Raw genomic sequence first — 25,612 nt, 5'->3', positions numbered from 1 at the left:
TGGCAGCCTCAGATAACTATACCCCTCTTGGATAAAGTAAAATGGCCCAAAACAGGGACAGATTAAAACTAAAGTCACTGGAAAGTTAGGACTAAAATAACACACTAAAGGAGAACATAAAGAAATTTGGGTAAGCTGACAATTTTAAAATGTGAAACAAGGGTAACATCTTAATATATGCACCCACAATGTGATGTTTATGGGGTAAAATGTACATTTGACAGACATGGAAATCACTGGTATCACATTCAACATACAAATGTAAATGCTTGACAACAGTTTGTGTTTGTAAACATGGTAAAATAATATAGCATGATCAAAACTCCATCAATGGAGTCAGCCGTAACAGTAGCTACTATAAAATACATCCATCTGCCCTGACCCTTGATAAGAATCCAAACAGAAACATATTTCACTCAGTTGTCCAAATCATCTGAGAAAGAAATCCATTTGATCCACTTTGTCCATGTGCCAATGCCTTGCTTGGTACATGCTGATACACCATCATGAGGTGTAAGGGAAAAGACAGACATTCTTGCTGGCCCATGGCATCGTTGTCCTGTAAAATATCAGACATCCTCATTGTGGCTTCCTCATCTTTCAAGCTCCATTTGAAATATTTCCCCCCAGGTGTCAGCAGTCATTGGACACAGGACCTTTGGGGGAAGATCCATCATGGCTTTGGGTTGACTGAATGCACCTCGCTTCCATTTTCGTCTGATTAAATTACTCCCATAATTCATCTGGAAGGACTCCTGAAACAATCAGTTGGAAATGCATGTAATTTGTTAAAAACAAAATTGCTGCCTCTACATACATATCGCTACATTCCCAAATGAAAGGGGATCTCACACACAGGTATTAAAGTCTACCTTTTCCATCCTTGTAGGCTGTCGCTGTGATCAAGATTTCAGTATGAGAGTGAAATGTTGATGTTGATCCCCAGTCATGTGACACATAAAGAAGTCAAACTGAGGTAATAATTCTTTTCCTGCTTGGTGCATAATGTGAATAAGCAGGTATAATCATGTTTTTGCTCAGTGGGCTAGCATGAGTACAAGCAGTCATACATACACATATTTATGCTATATAACTGAAAAAGTCATAAATGTGACCTTCAAAACCCCATTTTAACTAACTTGCATCTCAAGCCCTGCAATTCATTTATACAAGCTTAGCATTCATCATTCTTCTGTACAGTTAGTAAGTGATGGGGGGCATCTAAACTTTAAACAGCAAAATGTTCATAATCAATTGACAATAATCTGCCCAATATAGACAACTAGTCTCTGAAATGAACATACTTTACTGAAAAAAGTTCATTGTAAAAAAATAATAATATTATGAAATGGAGCCCTGAGACTTTCTTCCTATTCAGAAGCTAGGGGAATCCAGACCTGCCACATTTTCTAGACTCGCATGGGCTTTCTTGGATATATTTGTTTCAGGGTCTGTACAACTGACAATGCCCAATACTAAAAACATAAAAGGTATGTTGTTGCACATGGCACAGAATGATTATGTGAATTTTCTTCAAACACTCATTGCTTAAACCTTCTTAGATCAAGAAGAAAAAGAAAATGCCATGTTTTATGTGCATATGCATAGGTGCAGCTTGGTGATGCCATAATCTATAAACATCATGCTACCTTTTCACAGGAATTCATTTGTTTTATGTATCTGAGAAGTTCCTTCAGCACATTTTGGTGTTGATGGAGTTAAGAAACCAAGAGGATGTACGCAAAGTGTAAACTTTTTTTTTCTATATATCTCCATAAATGATGCATTTGTCAGTTCTTATAAGTTGAAAGTAAAAAGATACAAACTTAAGCTGTATATACGAACCTTCCATGAGTTCCCTTCGGATTTTGACTGAAGGATATATTTTTGAGCATCTCTATCAGAGACCTGCTGAGTCTTTGTTTTCCATAGCGTTTCTGACTGATTGATAAGAGACGCCCATGTCTTGCAAGTCAAGCCTGCAGAGCTCAAGGATGCTGCATCCAGGTAAGAAAATATCTCTAACAACAGATGACCAGGTAGCCAGGTAATATGTCCTTGATTTATTGTTTCTTCATCAACGTCCTGTGAAATAAAATATGTTCAAGTGTAACAGATGCTTTTACCACAGTTTATCTGTTAAGTAGAATAATCAACAGCAATATATGAATCAACAACAACAATGTTGTTAAGTTACTTTGTTTAGACAAATACTACAAATGAACCATACACTGTAATTGTTTGCTTGCTGACACCACTTTCAACAATATTCCAACTAAATGGCAGTGGTCTGTAATTAATCAAATCTGGAGCACAGAAAATCCAGTGATCAACAGCATGAGCATCCATACAATTTACATGAAATAAGGTAAAGTGTCAACCAAGCCAGTGTGTTTGATCACCTGATTCTGTTAATCACCTCTTAAGACAATCATGGGTTGCTGAAGACCAAACTCAGATTTTCACAGGCTAGGCTAAGAACATTAGACATGACATTTTGAAATTGGTGGCCATTTTGAAAATGTCACCAGGCATGATATCAATAAATTTTGAATCCTTGTGAGGTGAGCATTCATTTGATATATCACATGGCTTACTTATTGACAAAATATCTGTTTGAATAATCATTTTAATGATTTTGGTGGCCATCTTGAAATTGGTGGCCATCTTGAAAATGCCACAAGTTAGAATTTGCAGAACTTTGTATTTTGCACATGCCAATGATGCTCAAAAGCTTTCCTGAAATATTCAGCTGGCTACTGAATATTTTTTAAAAATGTTATCTACTGTTTGTGTCTAATGCTCCTGGCCTACTCATGACCCAGCTCTGAATGAACTAATGGGAACATCATTTTGTAAAGAATGACCATGGTGTTGTTTACACTGGATTGATATTTAAAAAAAAGTGTTACCAGGAAAGTGTAAACATACTTTCACAACAGAAAGGATAGTTCATATTATATGACGATCAAAACATATGACTGATTCGCAGTAAGATTTGAGCAAGCGCAAAAAATAAATATTAATTGTTTTTAATCCGTTTTGGAGTTGACACATCGGCAACCACCTTCATCGTCATGTTTGGACACGCCCATTTCGTGCGCTTGTAAAACACTCACTGAACATTTAGCGATGTATGTAAAATCATCACCTGTGATAGACTTGCCATTATTAGAGCCGAGGGTTGAATGAACGATGCGCATTTTCGTGGAAAGAGCATTTGTCCAAAGGATGCAATATTTGACACGCGTTACCTTAATCGGGCTTTGTAATTGTTTGTTGATCCAGCTTAGCGTATTGCGAGACATTCAGTTCAAAGCATTTCAAGATCACGATTTGTACATTAGAGCCATCAAAAACACATCAGTACATACCATAATAGCTGATGGAATTGTATTACGTGTAAGATTTTGACGATGAAATTGACACTTGACGCCGACGCTTCAGCTGTGACCGTGTTTATGTGGAAAGTACATGATACTATTTTTAACGGCCAATGAAACACATCCTTAAACTCCTCACAGCGACATCGCGCACTCTCGCTAACTTCTGGTACTACTGCTGATGAAGTTATAATGCGTTGAGATGGAGCTTGTGGTAGAATTCCTTTGAGCGCCATCTATCGACACCGTGCTTCATATTACCGGGAGAGAATTCAGTCATACTTGTCCACCATCAGCTTGGAGCATTAAAATAAATCTGATTTACAGTGTTGTGATCTAACAGTATGAATGATATTGTTGTCAACAAACAATGTGAAGAAGCAGAACTATTGTGAGAAACTGACCCAAACTGTACGGGCTATAATGCTATGATGCATGGTATTTAACCAAATTCATTCACAGAAACGATTCTTACATTTTCAGGTATGAGTGAGTGAAAAATGGGATAATATACTGAGTAGGTTTTCTAACCTAACCTATTTTCGTAAATATGGTCTTGTGTATTTTCCTATTATTTATTCCCCCATTGTAAAGCATCGTTATATACGGGACATAACAACTGACTCTAATTAAGATATATGCAGTTTTCAACTGTGATGTTAGAATCACATTTTTACCAGAAACCTCATGTATCTGCTAAAGGCGACGTAAAACTAAACTCACTCGTCAGTAAGACCTACGACTTAATAAAACATCCAACACATCACAAATTTATGAGCCCAAAGGTCACTGAGTTACGCAGCTTTAAGCAATATTCCAGCAACGTCATGGCGTGGAGACGCCAGAAATGGAAGCGCACATTGTTCCCATGTCGGGAATCGAACCCTGGTCTTCATCGTGACGAGCGGACGCTTTAACTACTGCTCTACCCCACTGACCCAAATACGAAAACGGTGCTAGATGTAGATTTGAACAAACGGTCTACACTCTGTGTAAGGGATCATGTGGCCTCCGAATACATGCAAAAAAAATATGAAGAAATCGAAAAGATTTAGTAATTACGAGTAAATGACTCTTAGATACAGGGCTACCTGCCCCTATGCGTCTGTATACGCTGTAGGACACGCCACAAAATGCATGTACATGCGTTCACAATTAAGTTGCACAATTTGTATTTGTATTTTTTCATTTTTTATTTTGTTTCATTTCAAGCACAAGACACACTATCTCTCTTGACAATACGAATGACATGCATAGTTTCTGCAGGACTCTCCAATTCTCCAGTGCAGTAGTGGAGTACGGAGAGTGTGTCTTTTGTGTGTGTGTTGGGGGGGAGGAGGGGGGGAGGACTCCGAGTATGTCATGCCAGCCAGCAAAGAATCTGTATGGATAAACAGACTGATATATATGACCCACTTTACACACTGAAGGTAACAATTAACTCCCCTTGCCCATACCAACACCTCGCTAACTAATGACAAATTGATTCTCTCCTCACTTGTTTACAATAAGCCGCTTGAGAACATAGCGCAAGGAAAAGTAACATGTCTCTCATACGGGATATGAAAGCTCCGATTAATATTCACTGTACATATACATATATACATAATTTATATTAGGTGCGCTTTAACTCGATATCATGATTGGCTGACATGGTGTAACAATACTTATGAGAAAGTATATGGCTGTAGAGTGGACAAACCAATGGTTGATACCGGGAGCAACCATATATTACATCGGTATGGGTCGCGATCACACACAGCTGCATGGATGCTTACAATATGATATGATTATTTAATTTTGGTCTATATAATCTCTTATGTTGTGGGACATGTCTAGCTCCGGAATCGCCACGAGCGTTTTTACACCCAAAAATATCAGTTAAGCTAATGCACTTTGTGTTTTGTATTTTATATGTAACGAAATTGATATAGCTTGTTGGCAAAGTGGGGTGCGCACTTCATTTTCATGATTTTCATTGGTCGTTTGATAAATTTTCAGTGCAAAAAGGAGGGGTGGGCGGGGCACAAATGCACCCCACGCCTGGATCCGCCTATGCTGTTGTTTTCATTTTCGTAAACCATATTTTCAAAGAAAGTTCGACTATTGTATGCAAATCCACCACATGGATATTACAAATGTTAGCGAGCGACAGTAGAGTTATACCAAATGACATGGTGTCTGTAACCCCTGTGTATTCTGTATTTCATTCACTTTTAAGAGATGAATGACTTGGGACGTTTCCAGGTTTGGCTGAGTTTGACATCGCGCTCACACACAAGAAATCAATATTCCTCAAATTCTCGGTATTCGTACCACCTGCATTTGCCCCAGGGAAACTGGTCACTAAACTCCACTTCCTGAATTTAAGTTTATTCTTCCTCTCTAAAATAAAACCCAATGTTTGAGTATAAATCTAAGTACATTTGTAGTACAGTGACTGCGACGGGGGCTCGGTAGTTTCCGATTCTACTACATGCGTCTCGACCAGCGTGACTCAACTCAGCAGTGGGATTAGTCAGGCAGTGGCTTGAAACTGGGTTGAGTTATCACTGGGGGTTTCTTTCACTGTACATCCCATAATCTGTTCTGAAAAGCATGCTTTACTGTAATTATCTTTAACATTCTGATGAAAACACTATGCGTTGACCTAAATTTCGTTATCCCATTGAAAAATAGTGTATGCTCTGAGGACCACTCTCTTTATATTAACATAATGTAGAAATGACGTCATACTAACTTCTGCGTAGCAGTACCCATGATTCAGTGGGGCACCTTGTCAGCCATGTTTGCATGGTTTCTTAGATTTTAGTGACTGACAAGAGACAATATTAAAGGCTTCCTGGCCGAAAATTGTAACCAGGAGGGACACACAATGTGCGGAAGCATAAAGGAGAATAACGGATAATTCAAATGAGCAGGTTTGATCATCGCTGAGACGCTTATAAACGAAGAAAGCAATGGTATTTTGTAGAGGAAGTGGTCTATCTTTTCAAGGTGTCAAGTCTCTCGATAGGAATGATGCCTTCGTTGATCTAAAGTAAGGAAAGTTGGATTATTGCAGTAAAGTATTGCATTGTTTGGAACTGTCAGTGACGACTTTGGGAGATGATGTGCCTCCCTAGACAGGTGTAGAACTTGTGCCCGGGGATTAGCAGGTCTACACGATCTCGTGCGAAGACCAGCGATGTCTGCGGAAGAGAGGTTGAAAGCATTGGAACAGCTGTATCTGCAAGGCGCTTCAGCTAGTGATGGCTATACTGTCAGCGTCGAGACCCTTCTTGACGTGCTTGTCACCCTCTACGATGAGTGCACAAACTCTACTCTGCGTAAAGAGAAAAATATATCAGATTTTGTTGAGTTTGGTAAGTTTCACGTGACTCCTCAAATAAGGCATTTATGATAATTTATGCTTCTGATCCCTCCGATAAAAGTGGAATGTAGTACCTTCTGTGATTAAAAATATAACTTGGTTCTACTGCATATTTGTGAGTGAAGAAATGCATTGTAGGAATTATTGATTTTTGATTTAATGACCCTGATTTGGGTATAAAATGGCTTGGGGTTATGAAAAAATATAGGAGCACAATACACAAACCTGAATGGTACATGATAACAATGATTCATGTTTTATCAAGACAGCATTAATCATTGATTTTGTTTATCTGTTTCTTATGTTTCTGAAAAACATAAGGTACATGAAAATGCAAAACAATGATTGTCATGAGGTATTTCAGATACAGTATACTGAGTGAATGCTGTTAAGCTTCTTTCTACCTGACCTGTCAAACATGGGTCTGACCCAGCTATGAGCACAATCTTAGCTTGACCTTTCAGTGTTACTGCCTTGTTTTATGAAGCTGGGTATGTACAGTTTAATGTGGCCTGGGTCAGTGTGTCGGAAACTGAAAAGCAAAATCAGGAAGTGCTACTTGAGATCATGCATTAGCTCATTCATGGGATCCAATGAATGTGCTTTGACAAGTGACATGATAGATACTAAAGGATAGTTGCATGAAAGTGTTCACTTGTCAGGGTATTGAAACGCTTGTAGTAACAACATAACCATATTGCTTTTCTGAGATAGCTTTCAGTTGTTGCAGTTTCGTGTTTTATTTTTTTGTGTATATTTTACTGGGATTGAATGTCATGGCCATAAGCACTGATCATACGTTCCAGTCATATGAATTGTAAACCACCAAACCAAGTTATTTGTTCCTAAAAAGTGGAAAGAATATCCCAAGCATTATATATTACATAAACTTTGTCAATATGCACAAGACCTGTGAAGGTCTGGGGTAGGAAAGGCCTTCATCAACCCATGCTTGTCATAACAGACGACTGTGGTTGCCTTGAGAGGCGACTAACAAGATTGGGTGGTCAGGCTCGCTGACTTGGTTGACACATGTCACTGGTTCTCTATTGCACACATTGATGCTCATGCTGATGACCACTGGATTGTCTGGTCCAGACTTGATTATTTACAGACCGTCACCATATATAGCTGGAATATTGCTGAGTGCAGCATAAATCTGATCTCAATCACTCACTCACTTAACATACACAAGAATCAGTATTATTTGTCATGACACATTGTACCTCATCTTTTGTGGTGAAATATGTCATGCCATAGCACCTGATTACTTGCTTTTACTTTTATTGATGTTGCAAACTGTGAAAAATTGTAATTATAACCATTGTCACCCTCCACTAAAAATAACTTCCCAATCAGTGAATCGTATGTTTCTTTCATGGTTTATACCAGTGTGTGTATTCTTGGTTAGAGTAGGTTCCCAGCATTGCTAAGAACAACCAGGCTCATGTTGGGTCATCCTCGATATCTCCAGGGGCTACGTTCCGAAAAGTCTCCACTATACCCTGGACGCATCTACGGGTCGGCCCGATTATTTTATTACCTAACTTTGCTGACTCCGCTTTCTCACAGTAGCCAATCAGAGTGGTCGCCGTTATAACCGAATTTGCCAGTGTCAACAAAGGTAGCAGTTGCAACTGCGAAGGTTTGCTCGCCGTGCGACTCACAATTTGGGGAAATCATACATGCAACTTTATAGGTCCGAATCCTTTTTTAAAACATATGCAAGAAATCCATCTAATACTTTCAGAGAACCTACGCATGGTTTGTTTGCCAAGTTTAACCGGTTAGAGAATTTAAAAAGCGAAAGTGAGTTGTGATTGCTTCGCTCAACTTCCCAGTGTAGACACCTGATTGGATAAAAAGCCAGCCAAGGGAGGTAATAAATTTATCGGGCTGAGCCGTAGATGCGTCCAGGGTGTAGTGGAGACTTTTCGGAACGTATACCCTGGAGATATCGAGGATGATGTTGGGTATGTCTTGTACCAATTGTGCAGTTGCAAAGTTTTTATGGGTCATTCTGACCTGTGAATTTCAGTTAAAACTGCTATATATCAAATGAAAACTGGTAGCGTTCATACTGTTCATACAAGCAGTATTTAATGCTTTCAAATGTAGACACCATGCCAAAAAATTGCTATCTTATCAAACATATGCATTTGTTGCAGCACAGATGTCCAGCTCATATGGAACATTTTCCTGTACTACTGGATGCTTGAAAATTGGTCGAAATGACTGAATGTTTGGAAATGTAGATATTTTGATTCAGTGTTATATTTATCAGGGCTGGTAACAAATGGCGTGCATGCACTTTGCTCTCAGATTATAACCAGGATTGGTCATATATATTTACATGATGCATATATGTGTGTGATAGTGTGTATAACAATATCATTACCAAGTTCAGGGTTGAATCAGGTTCAATGAAACTGATATATCCGATAAAACAATTCTTTTAAGTTTCAGCCCACCAGTCCGTGGCGGAAACATTGTTGATTTTTGATATATTGAGATAGAACAGTCATGCACTGATGTGAAACTTGTTAATCTTGATTTTTCTGCTTTTATTGAAATCATCTCAATTTGCAATTTATCACAAAAACCTCTCACATTCAGTAGTCTCATTAGTCCCACTGCTGTAGGATCTGAAGCTTTAAATGCTGTCAGTATATGGAGGATCAGTCTGTCTCGCAGTCCCTGAACCATGTTATTTTCCCTTCTGCCAGTTCCTCTCTGCATTGAAAGCCTCAAGTGAAGCAAGTCTAGATTTCCTCATGTTCAGAATCTCTGATCTCCCTGGGTCTCCTTTTCAGTTAAAATGGGTTTATGTGTTACTATCAAAATTATGTGTATTCAGAGACTAAGCCTTTGTCTAATGGAGAATGACGGACTGTGACTTTAAAGGTTTTGTAAACTGTGTGTTTGGCATTTTGGAAGTTGGTGAATAATAGGAAAGGATATTTTATGGCTGACAGCTTCATTATTGCGTTATGATCCGACATTTTGGTATTGGTTCATTTAAAGTTGTTGAGCAAGTGTTGCTGATGTAAAGGTTTGTATGATCACAGTCTAAGTAAACTTATCCTCAGTACTTTTTGTTACACTCCACCACTGAGTCTAACAAAACCTTATTGGAGGTCGTGTCAGGTAACCTTTGAGATTGACCAATCAGAACACAGCTTACCAAATCGTGAAAGTCGACATTCGCACATACCTTTTGAACTTTTAATCTCGAAAAGGTTGCTACAATAATGATTCCGAATGCTGTTTAGCGCTTGCTTCCGGGTGATGCACACAGCGTACGTACAACCATTACAATGAGTAAACAGTCACTGCAAATGGTGTTTTTGGCAATATTCAAGGATGTCATCTTGCGGAAATATTAGCTAATGGTAACCCATGTCAACAGAAACCCCAAAGTGTATATACTGCAGGTTAAATAATTGTGTTATATGCTGCGTTTTGTTTGTGGAGAGATCTGTTTCAGTGACCTGAATATTTGAAAGTCCCTCCGATCCCTAAATAGTAGCCGTTGTCTGATTGGTTAAATCTATTTAACTGTCTCTCGTTTGATTGGGCGGTCATTGGTCGCTCAAAGGTTTCCTGACGCAACCTTCTACTAGGTTTTGTTAGACTCAGTGGTGTAGTGTAATGAAATACACTGAGACTAAGTTTACTTAGACTGGTATGATCATGCAGTATGATTATGTAGTTACGTTCTAAGGAATCATTGGTGTAATCAAGGGGTGTATTTGGCCTACCTCAGGTGACAATGTTTTGTTCCGCATCTGCAGATACAAATTCCCAATCTGGATATCTAAGATTGCCAAGTGCATGTTGTCATGAATAATGGTATGCTATTTTTGAAGTAACTGTATTTCACTCAGGAAAGGACAACTAAAGACAAAGAAGTTTAATTTTACTGCATTGAAATCAGTGTTAGAACGCCTCTTAAATTATGTGACCCTGTTTGCCTGTCAGAGGTATTTAGTGTGGAAAAAAAAGTGTGGAATCCTAGATGAATGCATGTTATAAATCCTGTTGAAATTTAGAGTTCATACAGTAAGGACTTAAGCAATGTACATACATATAGTCCTGCGTCTTGATAATTCAAAGTAATATTGTAATGCGTCATAGTTTGGTACATCTTCTCGAGATTTTGATTCTGTTCAGTCAGAGATTTTGCTTTCAGAACATTTGTGACAAATGAATTTACATAGTTTGCTTATATAGTATTTGAAACTAAGACACAAAGTCAGGGTGACCTTGCTGTGTATGATGCTAATTTTGAAATCAATAGGTAAACATTTAGAGTTATGCTGTGGCAGTGTATCTCAGGGACTGCAAAATACATGCTGCATATGTGATGATCTGTAAATAGAGAGACCACAAGTCAGGAGCAAATGTTAGAATTACTGGATAAACACTTCCATTACTTTGAATATGGGTAGATATCATTGCATTGAAGGGACTTATTTTGGAAAGTGAGTTCCTTAAAAATATGCTTAGTTATGAAAAGTGTTTTCCCAAGTTGCCTTGTCATGGAAGTCATTTGGATAAAATTCATTGATAAATTTTTTTTTTATATTATTTCCTATCCATGATTTCTTAATCTATACATAATCAACTATGTGTGTACTGAATGGTGAAATGTACATGAAAATATTCCATTTTTTCTCATGTCAAAAGCAGAATTTGAAAATCACTTTCTCTAAATGTTTAAGAATATGCACTCATTTTTCTGACATTGAAAGTAGAACGCCCAATATAAGCATTGAAATTGTATGTCAGTATGGAGTCCTTGTTTTATGAGCAAAACAGGCCATAGTTCTTAGATTATGACATAATGTGCCCATTGATTTAGACTTGTCTCTTGTCAAGTCCCAGAGCAAAAGATATTCATAGTGAAATTGATGGTTATGAAAAACTCTAGATTTTATGAAAGATGCATATATGACAGATTAATCATGTGCATTTCGCATGAACCTCACCTCAGCAAAATACCAAATATGTATCACAGTGCTTACCTAAGTATGAGATCACTAGCTGTAGCCGTAAGTGACCTCTGATATGGGGTGTACCTAGCTAGAGGAGCAAGATACTAGAAATTGGACTTTTTTGATTCAGGGATCTTATGTATGCATAAACTGCAAGATTTTTGGTGTATGTAGTTTTCAGTAATGATTGGATTATATCACAGAAGAGGCCGTAAGTGACCTCCACGTATGGGGTGTACCTAGCTAGAGGAGCAAGATACTAGAAATTAGGCTTTTTTGATTCAGGGATCTTATGTATGCATAAACTGCAAGATTTTTGGTGTATGTAGTTTTCAGTAATGATTGGATTATATCACAGAAGAGATAATAACTCAAATGCATTTATGTTTGCATAATATTTGGATGACATTCACGGATGCATTGGTATGTCTTGTTCATATTTGCTTTGGACTTGCAGAAATGTGATACCTTTGGAAGGACAACTGACCCAAGTTAAATGTATACAATATTTGACTACACTGTATGCAAAATGCAAAACATTGTAACATTTTTTGTACAGTGTTTTTTAAATCATGGCATCATCAGTGTGACAGTGTAGCGAGACACAAGAACCACACACCTTAGACTTAGTACACCATTAGTCAAATATGGTCTGATAATATACTTTGGTTATCAGTTTGCATCAGTGACAAGTCATATCTATGTGTATATGTACAAACTATAAATTGACATAATGCAAAAAGCAATTAGTTACCTGCACTGTTTTGGCTATGAAACTGCTAGATCAATACATTGTCATAAACGAACAAGGATGGACTCATTTGTAATATTAACTATTTGTCAGTTTATTTCTGTTGGTAGAACTGAAACTTTACCTGTCAAAATCGATCTGATAGCTGAAGTGAAAAAATTCTAAAATTTATCTAATTCCAACCTAAGACTACATTACATATAATTTGCTTGTGATGCAATGGTGTCTACTAGCTGTGGTCAGTGATTCATCAAACTTTGCTCCTTTGCATCATAATAGTGATTGATAAATTATTGAGAACTTGTAAACAATATCAATATTGACCTTATCAGGCAGTACAGAGTAGTTTCTTTTTGCATTACTTTTATGACTGGTCCTCTTTTGAAAATCATATTTTATTGATTGCTAAAGATATTTATAACATTCTCAAAAGCCACAAAACATTCATCTAGTTATATGATATTTGCATTAAAGTATTATAAGAGTGGTTGTATTGATTTTGTTTAGGTCTATGCTATCACTCACAAAGTGCCTGTTGTATTATGACACCCATGGAGAAGATAATGGATGACTGTCTCCAATTTAACTATTGTTAGGTTTGTATAAAATTTATATGTACGTTACTTTCCAAGCGTATTGTTAATTATGACTAGCAAGGAAGAGGCTGAGATCCTCAGGAAGTCAGCAAATGTTTTTTGTCCTACATGTGAACAACTGGTAGGAGCATGCTAATTAGCCTTTTAAAGAGCCAGGAAATAAGGCTGGAAATAGCTTGGACAGGTGGACTTCTTATAACAAGGATGTAGCTTGAGAAAGGCTAGTAGATAAAAGAAAGTCAGCTTTTGTCTTTCATGGTTGTGTTGGTTGTAGAATATGTTCTTGCAGTCCATGGGGAAAAGGTGAAACATTAAAAAGCAAGTGGAATACAGTTAATTCTCCAAGAATGGTAACTTTACTCTATATGATGATTTTAAAAGACTGAGTTCAGTTCAAATGATATTCTGCTTGTATTGATGTTATGATTAGTAAGGTTCCCTTTGTTAGTGTCTAACCAACTTTGGTAAAATACCATGAGTGTAATGTGAAAAGCTTTGTGTAGTTCAGCTGATGCTCATTAAACATGTATGGTCCCATTAGCAAGGTTACAGGTTTTGAAAAGAATTTAAGATAATTACGTAGTTTTCTCCAGAAGAATTTTTGAATGCTGACTCAGTGGAAAAATTAAGGATGTATTTAAATATGTTGAAAGGTATAAGTTGGATTAAATTGCTGATAAATTAGTCAGGTTAGTCAGGATGAAATCTTTATATCAGCCAGCACAACAATAAAATGTGTTTGTATGCAACTTGTTGTGATGATAGGGGAGCATTTGTCTTACTGTTGTGTTAACATGTATTCCTTCTTGACTGTCTGCGTCAGTCACACCAGTTTAACACCCCAGTAGGTCCATTAAAACTTGTATATTCAGAACCAAGGCAGGCAATTAGGTTTCATGTGAGTGATGAACCCTTTTGTTGACAGGTAAATTAGGCATCTGTGTGTCTGTGTGATTGGGTGGTACTGATACTCATCTTTCCTGTGCAGTATACATTACTGGTTGTTGATCACATGCAGATGCTACTTGGGTAATTGTATCTCCCCATTGTCGAATTTTTCCTGAATGTTTTTATTTTGATGTGTATCACGATTTGTCAGGATGTTAAGTGTCTGGTTATTGTTATCTAATTCCTTTTGCTGTGTATGTTCATTTTGAGTTTATTTGAAGTTAGTAGAGTTTTGAGATTGTGAAACAGTTCAAGGTGCTATTCTGAAGTCTTGCTTTTCTTAAATTCTGTCCGATCAAGTAAGTTCATCAGCAGATTAATAAAAAAGGGGTGTAAGTAACTGATGGTAGTTTGAGTATCTGCTGTTAAATTTTACGGAGGGTGCAATCGTCCTTGAGGCATGCTTCTGTATACGAACCTATTGATGCAGTGATCTTTTAACATTAGGGTATAACAAGGACGCCTTGCAGTATTTTGTTACAAAAATATGTGTCCTGTATGCGCAAACATGTAGAACAGAAGCAGGGAATATTTGGGTTCATCTTTGTAGATTTTGTCGATTTCATCATCTCTGTATGAATTCCAGAGTTGAAGACAGTATACTTCCCCTGGAGTCATGGTCCACATTACTTAAACACTCGCTATTCATTTAATGTTTTGCTTAAATATATGAAATAACTGGGGTATCCAATTGCCCTATGTACCAAATTTTGTTTAAATACACCCCAAAACAACAAAGTTTTGCAAATATTAAGATATTTTCGAGGAAATAAGTGGCCTGTGATTTTCCAGTAATTTTGAACAAACTTGATCTAAACCCAAACCCAGAATTTCAACACTTTGTTTGCCTCTAAAATATTTATTTATGGCCTGATTTTCAAAAGGAAAAAACACATCTTATTGTAATCTCAAATAAGTAGAATGTCAGCTATCAGACAATGTTATTTATGTTCATTTATCTGTAATATGAAAAAATCATGTGGTATAGCTGTTTCATGGCATTCGTAATGTATATGATTATGAAATCTTCCAGTGCTGTAGGCAATCATTTCATTATATCTCTTACAACTCAAATTACTGTTACTCTAAGTATGTTTTTAAAGGTGTTTGGTGCCCCTGGTCCCTTAAATTCATAGGTGAAGGGAAAACCCTTCCCTTGATGTTTATGCTTAAATTGAATGCCAGCATTAACTTAGTTCACGAAAAAGTGTCGTGTGAGGATGACTTGCCTATGTGGAGACTGGAATTAATCAATCTCATGTTACTTATGAATTAAGCTTATTTATATTATGTTGAAAATTGACTTTGCGTTTCTTGCTTAACCTTGGTCAAGTTTAGATGTGCAAATATTACTGGTAGTAGATAATTCATTTTGTATTGATGTTTTTAAATTTGTAATAACACAGGCATTGACATTCCTGTAACTGTATATATTTATTTCAATATTTGTGGTAACGTCCCAAATAATAACACAAGTGTCTTCAGAAATGAAGGACCAAATTTAGTAGGTTGACACTATTTCTTGAGGCTAGTTTGCTGCTCAGTAAATTGTCAGGGCTGTATAAATATTTATAGACCGTCTTCACATTGCTAAAGGGTTAAACTGTATGATTGAGAAATTATTGGTCTAAATGTCATTATGTCTACTATGTAATGAACAGTGCACCCTGACAGATGATGAGGGGCAGATCAAATGATGTTTCATCATCAGGTATGGAGACTGATCATTAACATTATCAGTACAGAGAATGTTGAAGTTCATACTATTCATTTATTTTCTGTATTTGTTGGATGGGCCATGTTCATGGATGGTTTAAACTGCCTTCATTGTATAGTCATTATTGCATATCCAGTATATTGGTTCTATTATTTTGCAATGGTGTAAGTTCCCCCAAACATATTCAGAACCATTGGAATGCTGAAAATCAATGAAATTACTCTCACAAGGGAGAGAAGTATGCCTAGTTCAAGTGATAGAAGTATTGACGTCACACTTGAAACAATACTGAATGGGGAAAAAGGAAGAGTCTAGTGTATTTGTCATAGATTGAGAGCTGTAGAAACAGGGATAAACGGAAGTGTATGTCAGTCACATGGCATATAGTACTATGGTTTTTATTTGTAGTGAGTCACAGATGTGAAAGTTACTCTGTTTAAAGTTTTGATGTGAATGAATTGCATGCTTCATAAATTAGATGTTGTAATTTAGCCAAATTGTGTAATTTTACATGAAAACTTGCCTGAGCCAGATTTTTGCACCAGATGTCTGTCATATTTGACAATACTGCAAAACTCACAAGGCGTCTGTTTAGTGTAATGTAAAGCTAAAATAAAACTTGGAATACTTAGGTTAATATTCCAAAAAAAATTCCTTTAAGATGACCCAGTATAGTGTTTTTGCTATGAAAACATACTGATGAATTTCACTTTCAACAAAAAAATGAAACAAAGTGAAATTTATATTGTGATTCCTTATAATTTGATCTTGCCAATTGAACATTTAAATTTCAGAATTTTATTAGCTCAGGATAAAAGTTATTGAATAAATGATCATAGAATCAAATCACTATTATTGGTTTATATTACAAGGTAAGCGCTGTAGATGCAACAGTGAAACAAATGTATGTGTGGTGCGTGATAAGCGTTAACTTAAACCAACCCAACTTGTTCTTTGGATTTTCATTTAATTTCCAGTTATCTGCTCAGTGCTGATAAAATAACTGACCTGCCTTACCTTCTTTTAGTAGTTATTAAACAGTCACAGTTGATGTTTAGATGAAGTTCTAAACTGAAGTTGACTCCCCAAAACATGTCTATGACTCCCATCTCATGACACCAGGAAGTCATGATGCCTCATGGACAACTCCTGTATTGTGAATTGGGATTGGTCTTAGAGATGTTTAACTGGTTGTGTGTCATTGTGACCTGTTAATTATGCTATCAACCATTTGTCAGGCTGTGGTTGTGGCTGAGCTGCACAGTTTGCTTAAGAGAATGGTTTCAAGTTAGATTGTGTTGAAAGTGAAAATTACAAATGTTTCTATTTTTATTTTAGCAAAACCAATAGTTGGGAAAATCAAGACATGTCGACTCCACCGAGACGACTTCGATACCCTGAAGATCATTGGGAGGGGTGCTTTTGGAGAGGTAAGGATGAGTTACACCAATGTTACTTTAGCGCTAGCTGTTATCAAGCTTATCTTCAGTTTAAGAAAGGAAGATGTATAGTCTAGACTATAGTCTTAGAGCTGAATTTATGGACATGATTTGTGTAAAGGATGAGCACAAGTGATGAGTCAAGGATGCCAAACTTTAAATCATCATAAAAATTAAAGGGCACCATTTTCACTGCACCATAATGTTTTGTTTTCCATGAGTTCATTTTGCTGTTTTGTAGTTTCCCAGGTGTGTTATAGATCATACCCCTTGCATGTGTGTTGAATTTGTTTTATGTAAGAATGTAAGAATACTAGTGATTAGTCGATCATTGAACAAATGTGCTGCTTACTTTCTGTGACAATTAGGGTATTTTTTATTCAGTTTGAACAAACTTGAAATTCATATCATGATAATGACTTAATCTTGAGTTTTGATTTTTAAGGATTTCTTCCTAAGGTCAAACTCACATTAGGATTAAGAAATGTGTGAAACCTTAACAGTCACCAGTTATTCACCACTTTCAGAAGCTGTAGCTCCTTCCTTCCAAAATTGCTTTTGTCTTGGCGATTCATTGATATACTAAACTTGCTTACCATTTTGACAATTATTTTCTGTCAATAATGAAATGCAGTGTAAAAGGTACATCTATGTGAGTGACAATTCTGCTAAGAACTGTTTCAGTGAACAGAAGTGAAGTGGATGTTACTCTTCTTTTGAAGTGTGTTCACTAAGATCAAGTGTAGTATAGGAAGGTCAGTGTGGTGGTATGTAAGATGCTAGAGGAAGTTCAGTGTGATATGTGAGATGCTAGAGGAAAACAGATGCACTTCCTTGTCAGAAGGTTCATCAGGAAATTATTTGTCCCAATTATTGATGCAACATATGTCATATTTGGGATTGCCTTTTCTTAATAAAGTACAAATTCTAGTACTGTTTTGGTTGAGTCCCGCACCCTCAGAGTCAGGCACCAAATCGCCAGCACACAAAGTCAGCCGTCTAGCCCGCTCAGCCACCGTGACTTCCACTTACTGATACTAAGACATGGTTTTGTGTCATGGCATTGTGTAATCACGCAGATCAAGCATCATATTCATGTCTCACATTCCTGTAGAAAAGTCTTCAGTAGCAGACACTGGAATAGGAAATAGTTGATACTATTCTAAATCTTGAAAATCAGCCAACGCTTTAAGAGAGTTTTCACTTGTGTTACCCATTTGAAAACATTGCACATTCTAACCCCAAAACGTAATGCTATTATTTCTTATTTTGTACTGGAGAGAATGCTGAATAGTGAGTGCCCATCCCAAAATTATTGATTGGGTTTGTCATCTCATTTCGGCAATGTTTGGAGTTATTCTTGTACTGAAAATCTTAGGCAGAATATTGAATAATTAATGGAAGTTGAATAAATTTGAAAGCGACCCAAATTTCTTGAATGTGCTTGTTATACCACTTGTAAGTAAAAACGTTGTGAACTACTGGGCAGTGTCCACCTTTAAGCCCAGTCAGTGGGGACATATTCTGGACAGTGAGAGTCCGAAATTGTGAGAATGTTTTTTTGTCACTTTTAACAATATCCAATAACTTGGTGGGAGACTGAAAATTTACTTCACACATTGTACCCATTTTTTATGTACATGGGTATTTATACAGCACTATAGTCCATCCATCCAACATGCATGCTTGAAAGCTGAATAATAGTAGGGACAATTAGTGTGGTATAGGTCAAGGCCATAAATGTTTTGTTGTGTCAAACTTAATGGAGTTGACAGAAATGTAAGACATTCTCATATGGAATGCCAGCTGCATCTTTTCAGTCAGACAGTAGAGGGTTCTGGTACTGTAATCTTTAAACCTTTCAGCAGAATAGCTGAGAATAGATTCTCCTTGACATTTATTATGTCCATGTTTCAATACATCACAAGCAAGTGTGGTGGGGTCGCCCTGTGGGTGAAAGCATTCACTCCATGGGGTGGATTGGTAGCCTAGTGGTAAAAGCGTCTGCTCATCATGCTGAAGACCTGGGTTCATTCCCCACATGTGTACAGTGGGTGAATCCCATTTCTGGTTTCTCTTCCTCTCCCTCCCTCTCTCTTTCTCTTCTCTTCTCTCATTCCTTTCTCATTTGCTTAAAAGCCAATTATTTTTACATTTTTCAGGCTGTGCATACACGTCGTCATGAAGTATGAGCAAAAATTATGCACCACCATGAAAAGGAACACAGTAATTCGGATTGTAATCAGCGTTTGCCTTATGTCATCCTATGAGCATAAATATGCAACGAACAATGCAATGAAAAAAGACAAACCCACAACTGTCACCAAGACCTGTTAAAAATTCCTGACAATTTAAGTGTTTACTCATGCATGACATGGTTTGTAAATGGACAGAGAAACCTGAGCTATCCGTCCACCTTAGAGCTCTATTTTGTCAGTGTTCTTCTCTAGAAATAGTAGTAGGAACTCGAATAAGAGTACTGAGATTAAGTACTAAATAGTGGAAGTGACAACTATTTAGAAGGATGTAATTTACCATTTAATAGCATATGTTTAGTGGGTTTGATATGGAAAACAAACTAGGATTGAACTCTACAATTTTTTATGACTTGATACCAGTAGATTGCAGAAGTTAAACCAGAATCATATGGACTGTTTGTCAACCATGACCTTGAACTTTTGCATCAGGCCCAATGGAGTCAGCTGGTAGATGGTCAGACTGTGATTCCAGTCTGGATACAATGTGCATGTTATTTTGGTGTCCCATTTGTGATGGCTGGAATAGTGACTTTTGGTAGAAAGCCTAACTCATTTGCCTAATGAGCTTGTTTTCAGAGTTTCCTTTGACTCCTAATGTCACGTTCAAATAATTTTTGTTGTGCCCTGAGAACACACTTAAAAACTGCAGTTATTCTATGAAAATACTCAGTGGAAATGATTAACATGTATTGCAAGAAAAACACATCCAAAACTTTAAATGCAAATAAGTATTAGCATTTCATTCTCATGGGGCATTTCTGCCACCATTGTATTCTCACAGGTCATAACAGACATAATGCATTATTGGCTTTTAAGCAAAGGTGGTAAGCAAACAGACAGTAAAATGTGTCAGTAACAAAACCTGTGTCGCCTTTGGTGTGTGTGTTAACTTTCAAAGTGAATCAGGACAGTCCATTGACAAGATGATTTAGCTCCAATTTGGTAACCATTTTTTCTGACAATGTAATCAATAATTTTGAAGGAAACTCAGAAAAATTTTCAGTGAGTAATGAATTTATTTGCATCCAAGCTGTGGTGTTGCCTGTGGCCGACATTACCCCAGTTTCAAATACATGTATGTGATAAAGTAAGGGATGTTCTTCTTTCTTTAGGTGATGTATAGCTCAAATAACCTCATCATTAAGGGCAGAAAAGGGGTTCCTATAGTGCATACATAAACATGTTCAACAGTGTCCAGTGACATAATGTGGAAATGAATTTCTGTACTTCTGTTTCTAACTTTTACTATGTTTGGCAAGGTGTGTGATAATACAGCTGAAGATGAAGGGAACTTGATCAGTGTCAACTAATACAATATCTTGTCCTTCTCCATAGGTGGCAGTGGTGAAGGAGAAGCACACAGACCAGGTTTATGCAATGAAGATCCTCAACAAGTGGGAGATGCTAAAGAGAGCAGAGGTAAGCAGAATACTGACGGCATATTACTTCTGTACTTTCATACACCCACTGCCCATTGGACAATCATGGGTGGAGGTACCCCCACTGTACTGGTTGTAATTTGTGACCAGATAAGTAAGTAGTCACACTTGGTTACTAGATACGTGATGTCATTGGTGTTGTCGTACGGCAGTGAGATGTTACTGCAATATTGATAGAAAAGAAGTCGGGTTCAGATGAGATGATTTTTGTGGCTTCTGTACATGCCTTGAATATTTAAGAACAAATGAACTAATCATACATGTTTTGAAAGAAGTAGCATATCTGTATTTTGGGAGATATTGATTTTCATCAATTGATTTCCAAGTGTGAAAATGGGTGCATTTACATTATTGGTTTGATAGTTTATGTACTGTGAGACTCTCGATAATCGGACCTCAAGTATCTGGAAACCTCACCTGCCCTTCATTTCTCCTTTAAAAATATGATTACTTACGCTTTAAAAGTTTCTGTCTATAATGGATATTCGGTTTCCATTTCCGTACGGTAAATTTTACAAATGAAACTGCAAAATTGACTTGCTTATCCTCATGATGCTTTGAACTACCACTGACTGTGTGAAGTGAAGCATGTGTTTTGTCCCGAGACAAGGTCTGATTGGCAACGACCATGCTGATTTGGAAGTGATTTTAACCAAGAAGTGTTTGCTTGCTATCATTTCAACTTATCCAGACAATTTATGCACAAAAAGATGTGTACGGATATCCTTGGTCTCCTATAGTTCGAATGGATGTGTAAGCTTGTGAACTATAAGCTTAGAAATTATTGATATTCATTGATTCTGTTTTCCCAAAGAAATATAAGCAGATTAGATGAATAGTCAATGGAAAAGAAACATAGTCAGGAATATCCACCATAGGGACATTGGCAAGCTGGCAAAAACTGAAAGAATGCATGCATTCTGTCTGCACCACAATGTAGAAACTCTTCTGTAAATGTCACTAGTAGGTCAGTGGCAGAATGTCTTGCCAGCATCAGCTGAGTATGACTCATTGGCACACTCCTCATACACTGTCAGAAATGATTCTGGTTGTGCGTGATACAGTGGCTTGTCTTGGAATTTGAAGTATTGATGTCAGGATGTTGTCAATAGCTTGGTCATGTATGGAAAGACCGTGATGATAACACATTATAATGAAAGTAGTTCTGCATCATGAAAGTATATATCTTTGTTTCTCCAAAACACTCTAGGTGGGACAAGAAACTGACACAGTGTGCATACGAACATTATTTAGTTCATATGGCAAGAATGATTATGACATAAAACATTACATGTACCTAAAATATGGACATTATCTTATTCATAATTCGTATCACTAATCTATTGAGAGTATTATTTGTATCAGGGTTTGGGTGCAGTGACAACCATTGATTGATGACACATCTTGATTTTGTAATTTCTTGCCAGGAGTTTCAGTGAGCTTGATAATTTCCGAGTTATTTGTTTACACTGATCAAAGTCGGGACTGAACAATGATTCAGTTTGAATCAGCATGGTCACCTACCATATCATATGAATCATCAGCATATATTTATGTCAGTTTGTGTAACTATGGGCCAAAGATGTTGTCCATATTAACTTGGTTAAGTAAGTGTAATAAATGCCTGAAAACATACATAATTAATTTAGAAAACCTTATGCTATTGCTGACTGCCTTGGTTAGACAGGAATGAATGCGCAGTGTCTTAGCCGAGAGACGCTAATGAAAAAACAGTATAGAGACATGAAGATTGATTAAGAAATGAAAGCTATTCACTGAATACTGCCTCTAGAGGTTTGCTGGAACAGTTGTACATTCTTCTGGAAATAATGTTTTTAAAAAGCACAAGTTTCTTGATATGACCATAGTTGTTATTGTTATCAGTGTTGTTACCACATTCGCTAAGTCATCTTCTAATGGTAAGAGTGTCTGCAGTGCTTTTTGACTGCCACTGAATGGTTGCTCTGGGTTCTTTGCAGAGATAAACTAATGATAAAAAAAGTGTAAGAAGAGAATTAGAATAGATGAAGTAAAAGATAAAGATCGGATCCTGCCTCCAAAGTGTTGCCTTAAAAACCGGAACGATCTTGAAAAGCACCAGTTTCTGAATATGCTGCATAGTTGTTATCATTATTATTGCCCCATTTTCTGAAGTTTTCTAAAGATCTGCAAGGCCGATATTTACCAAGTGCTTTTGACTGGTTGCAATGTATATTATGACTATTTAGGCTGGTAAATGTTTTTGGTGCCAGTGCATCCCTGAACAGCATGTTACTGGAAGCTTTTTTTTTCATCAGGACCTGTAGAAATATTTAATGTTAACTGTTGTAAGTTTACAGCATTACGTATATATAAGTCAACTCAGTTTTTTTTTAGTTGAAAATGTATTGATGGCACATTTAAAACTTAATTAGGATCACTCTCTGAAATACCAAACAAATATATTACACTAAATGTATGAAGGATTGAAAGTGCTGTCATAATAATTTGGAGTTGACAGGTCAAAACTGAAGCCTTAGTGCAATGGGGTGAATTACAGTACAAGCTTTGTACAAATTAACTTTGAATATCTGGATATACAACATTAGTAACCACTTTCTGATCACTTCTTTAACTTAAAAGATGTTCTTTGAATAATAAAAGTCATTTATGATGATTGTACTTATTCCTTCTAGTGGCATTCTATATTGGCGGTGGGGTATCCTAGTGGTTAAAGTGTTTGCTCAATGTGCTTAAGACCCGGTTTGATTCCTCACATAGGTACAATGTGGGAAACCCATTCTTGTGTCCTTTGCCATGATATTGCTGTAATATTGCTAAAAGCGAAAAATCAAATCCACTCACTGTCTTGTTAAGGTGTTGCAAAATAGAAGATATGTATGTCTCTTATGTTAAAAAAGTATAATGTTGCAGTTATGACGTGAAAGAAAGCAGTTGTCAATCTATAAAAGAAATAATATACTCACTGACTGGTGGTGTTGATAAGTTCATACAACAGTACCTACACCTGGATTATGGGACATATGTACATTATTAAAACAGAATCTGAGTGATCTGTGGAAAGACCATGAAATAGATAAGATAAATTTTAGAGGAAAGAAATGTATTGCATAAGATTTCTTAGATTTTATCTTGTGTCTTAAGAACTATGCATTATGTATTTTTATGTTCTGTGTTTCAGACTGCTTGTTTCAAAGAAGAGCGGGATGTGTTAGTGTATGGAGATCGGCGATGGATAACAAACCTGCACTATGCCTTCCAGGATGAACATTATCTGGTAAGATGGGGGGATATTGGGTTGTGAGGAAGAGTTTAGGCTCATGATTAACTCTTGAGTTGACAAGTACATGAGCCTTTCTAGGTGGATCTTGTTGTGCGTAGTACAAGGTGTATTTGGTAGTAGACTTTGTTAGTAAAGTATAGATTTTAGTACTTTTGTTAGGTTGTGTCCCATCCTGAATTCGAACCCATATCCTCTGAGTCAGGTACCTAATCACCAGCACACAAAGTGAGACGATTAACCTGCTCAGCCACCATGGCATTGTGGTTTGGTAACATTTGTCTTCCTTTTGATGTAGAAAGTGGGGCATTAATTAAAACAATACCGTCTTCTGAATTAGTACTAATGAATAACACTATGTTAAGATTTCTGCCCTGCCACAAGTCCATAACATTAATGAAATTGTGCAAGGACTAGTTGTTTGTTAACTTATGAAAATTCAGCACCTGTCATGATGGCACCTGTCCCTAGACACCGTAGACCGGAAAACTGGCCAAGGAGTAGTCGTATCAAAATGATCAGGGATTGGGAAAGGCAGGGGCCATGGGCTATTTCGTACATTAAAATAACAAATGGCCCATTACAAATTTTGAAGTTTACTTTTGATACAAGGGCAGTTGCCCATTCTAAATTCAGAAAATGGCTGATAATCCTGAAAATGGCCCATTGTCAAAGTTTTCTGTCCCAATCCCTGAATGATATATAGGAACGTAACTAATGTATGATTCTTTTATCAAATCCATCATTTCTCATAATACATGAAAACACTTATTACATGTCAAATGGCCATATATTATCATCAGGATTAGGATTATATTATTTTTTGCAATGTTATTGAGAAAAAACTATTCTCAGACACATACTTCATCAATGGTACCACATCAGTTCTCTATGAGTCAAGTAATAATGTTTCAAGGAAATGAAAGTTGTCAAACGAACATTATAACTTACCATTTCCATCTTTATTGTGCGATCGTGTAATGTAATTCAAGTAACATCTATGCTTTCATCGCTTTGAAATTTACGCTCACACATGATGTCTGATGCTAAAATATATGCGTAAAACCTTCTTGTCACAGGTAGCATGATAACAGCTTCTAAGTTCACTAGTATATGTATAGAGGTTGACATTTTGCACAACATGTTTAGAATAGCATGATATTTACAAAAAACTTTCGTCTGAATCTGCAGGTTTTTGTTTACGAGGACAGTATCCATTCGAGTTATCTGATTTGCTGATTCAGGTCATGTGTCTGATTTTGACCAGGCATGATCCTTATAGCAAACTCATTAGAAACCAATCTTTATGCAATAGTATTGCATCTTACAACTGTGAAAATACTCTTGACAAGGGTTCATTGATATTACTGATCTTCAGAGATTCGAATTATCCCCGCCGTGAAACAAATTGCCTCACGTTATTCATATGAA

General features: G+C 36.8%; 2 protein-coding genes across 4 annotated transcripts in view; one reads left to right on the top strand and one right to left on the bottom strand.

The window, feature by feature from the left end:
* Nucleotides 1–491: 491 nt before the first annotated feature.
* On the bottom strand, nucleotides 492–3,464 carry LOC137294081 (F-box only protein 48-like). Its single transcript, XM_067825021.1, has 3 exons — nucleotides 3,375–3,464; nucleotides 1,846–2,085; nucleotides 492–755 (listed from the first exon to the last, which is right to left on the bottom strand). The coding sequence occupies exons 1-3, from the start codon at nucleotides 3,375–3,377 to the stop codon at nucleotides 594–596; spliced, it is 405 nt and encodes a 134-aa protein (XP_067681122.1). The 5' UTR covers nucleotides 3,378–3,464; the 3' UTR covers nucleotides 492–593.
* A 2,446-nt stretch (nucleotides 3,465–5,910) lies between these two features.
* The window catches only part of LOC137295077 (serine/threonine-protein kinase MRCK alpha-like), a 60,257-nt gene continuing 40,555 nt past the window's right edge, over nucleotides 5,911–25,612 (top strand). For all 3 annotated transcript variants that reach the window (XM_067826358.1, XM_067826356.1, XM_067826357.1), the window contains exons 1-4: nucleotides 5,911–6,748; nucleotides 17,104–17,195; nucleotides 20,798–20,881; nucleotides 24,083–24,178. In XM_067826358.1, coding sequence (XP_067682459.1) covers nucleotides 6,571–6,748; nucleotides 17,104–17,195; nucleotides 20,798–20,881; nucleotides 24,083–24,178 — 450 coding nt within the window. In that variant the 5' untranslated portion in view covers nucleotides 5,911–6,570. The remainder of the gene's footprint in view (nucleotides 6,749–17,103; nucleotides 17,196–20,797; nucleotides 20,882–24,082; nucleotides 24,179–25,612) is intronic.

Source organism: Haliotis asinina, chromosome 8 (assembly GCF_037392515.1).
Source record: "Haliotis asinina isolate JCU_RB_2024 chromosome 8, JCU_Hal_asi_v2, whole genome shotgun sequence".
NCBI lineage: Eukaryota > Metazoa > Mollusca > Gastropoda > Lepetellida > Haliotidae > Haliotis > Haliotis asinina.
This window is presented reverse-complemented; position numbering and strand designations above follow the sequence as displayed.

What these genes read in the sequence shown, in the direction of transcription:
- LOC137294081 (XM_067825021.1), bottom strand. An exon ending in CCGAAGGGAACTCATGGAAG is followed by an intron (nt 756 to 1,845) that starts GTTCGTATATAC and finishes TGATTGTTTCAG; the next exon opens with GAGTCCTTCCAGATGAATTA.